This window comes from Chrysochloris asiatica, unplaced genomic scaffold (genome assembly GCF_000296735.1).
Source record: "Chrysochloris asiatica unplaced genomic scaffold, ChrAsi1.0 scaffold00254, whole genome shotgun sequence".
Lineage (NCBI taxonomy): Eukaryota > Metazoa > Chordata > Mammalia > Afrosoricida > Chrysochloridae > Chrysochloris > Chrysochloris asiatica.
The window spans coordinates 367,934-369,336 of record NW_006408772.1 but is presented as its reverse complement, the minus strand read 5'-3'; the positions used below and the strand labels follow the sequence as shown (position 1 = coordinate 369,336).

At 31.4% G+C, this 1,403-nt stretch overlaps 1 protein-coding gene across 1 annotated transcript in view; it reads left to right on the top strand.

The window, feature by feature from the left end:
• LOC102830676 (transmembrane protease serine 11G-like) overlaps window positions 1–1,403 on the top strand; it is a 44,926-nt gene that overhangs the window by 28,892 nt on the left and 14,631 nt on the right. The window contains exon 8 of the mRNA XM_006873783.1: window positions 1,174–1,316. Within this exon, the coding sequence (XP_006873845.1) occupies window positions 1,174–1,316 (143 nt within the window). The remainder of the gene's footprint in view (window positions 1–1,173; window positions 1,317–1,403) is intronic.

Here is a 1,403-nt window from a genome sequence, read left to right as displayed (position 1 = left end):
CCCTATATTTAACTTTTCAGTGAAATGGTTACCCCTATGTAAATGAATTTAAAAATTTTGACCCAGAAAATTATATTTCTTTACAGGAAATGATAAAATCCTAGAAGACTAGGTATCTTCTTCTAAAATGTTGAAGTGTAGCTTTCAGACACTGTGTGGGTTTTAAATATAGAATCCTAATTTCTGCAGTTCATTCTTCTTGTTTTCATTTATTAAAAATATAAAGTGAAGTGCCATTATAAATGGTTATGTTGTTTTTTAACCCTTAGTATGAACATGTGAGATAGGTATTATTTTCTCCTTTTTATAGGTTAGCAAATTGATGCTTAGTAGAATTAAGTAACATGTTGAAGGTCAAATAGCTCACAAATTATACAAAGAGTATTCAAAGTCATATCTGTTGCTTCCAAGCCAAGAGTCTTTAAGCATAGGATTACCCTGACTCACTGCTTAAATCATCCAAACTGCCTTTCCTTATCTTCTCAAATGTCTTTGAACAAAATATCCATCTTTACATGATCACTAATAGTCTTTAAAACAAGTGCCATTAATGAAAATAGGATAAAAGTATAATGGCTAATATTATGATAAGAAACTAAAATGATTTTAATGTAATAATAAATCAATAGATATGATTTATTTTTTACCTTGACATTTGCTTTAAATAGCCAAGTATGATATTTTCTATGTACACAAGGTCAATTTTATGAAGTCATGGGGTTTCATTTATCTAGTATTAAATCATTTCCTGATACGGCAGCCTAGCTCTATACTGCTCTGTCTAAAAGAGTCTCAATTTCTAAAATAGATGTTTTCTTTGTAAAGTAATGAGGCAGATTTCCAGGTTAGGTGGTAAATCTGTTCTAGATATCTCCATGTGATCCTTCTCATAACCAGCTGAGCTTCCATATCCTCATCTAAAAAGGAACATTCATGTCTATCCTTATTGTTGTGGCAAGGATTAAATAATATACTGAGAGTTAAAGTGGCAAGCATGGTATTTAACATATAGAATGCACCCAAGAAATCTAAATTGAATTTGAGCATTGTGATTTAGCCAGAGTTCTTACAATTCAAGGTGTGTGTTTGTCATTCATCCATTATATGCAAGACTAAACAAAAACTATTACAATCTGGAAATTATTCACCTGTTTATTTTTTTTCCTTCTTTAGGTGCCTTTCCTAATACTCTGAGAGAAGCTAAAGTAGAAGTTATAAGCAATGATGTATGTAATCGGGTTGATGTATATGGTGGTGCTGTGTCATCAGGAATGATATGTGCTGGATACTTGATTGGAGGACAGGATGCTTGTGAGGTAAGGATAGACTAAAATACACATTTTTTTTTTTTCTTAAGTAGATATTACCTTACTGAACACAGGCCAATATCATTACATATGACT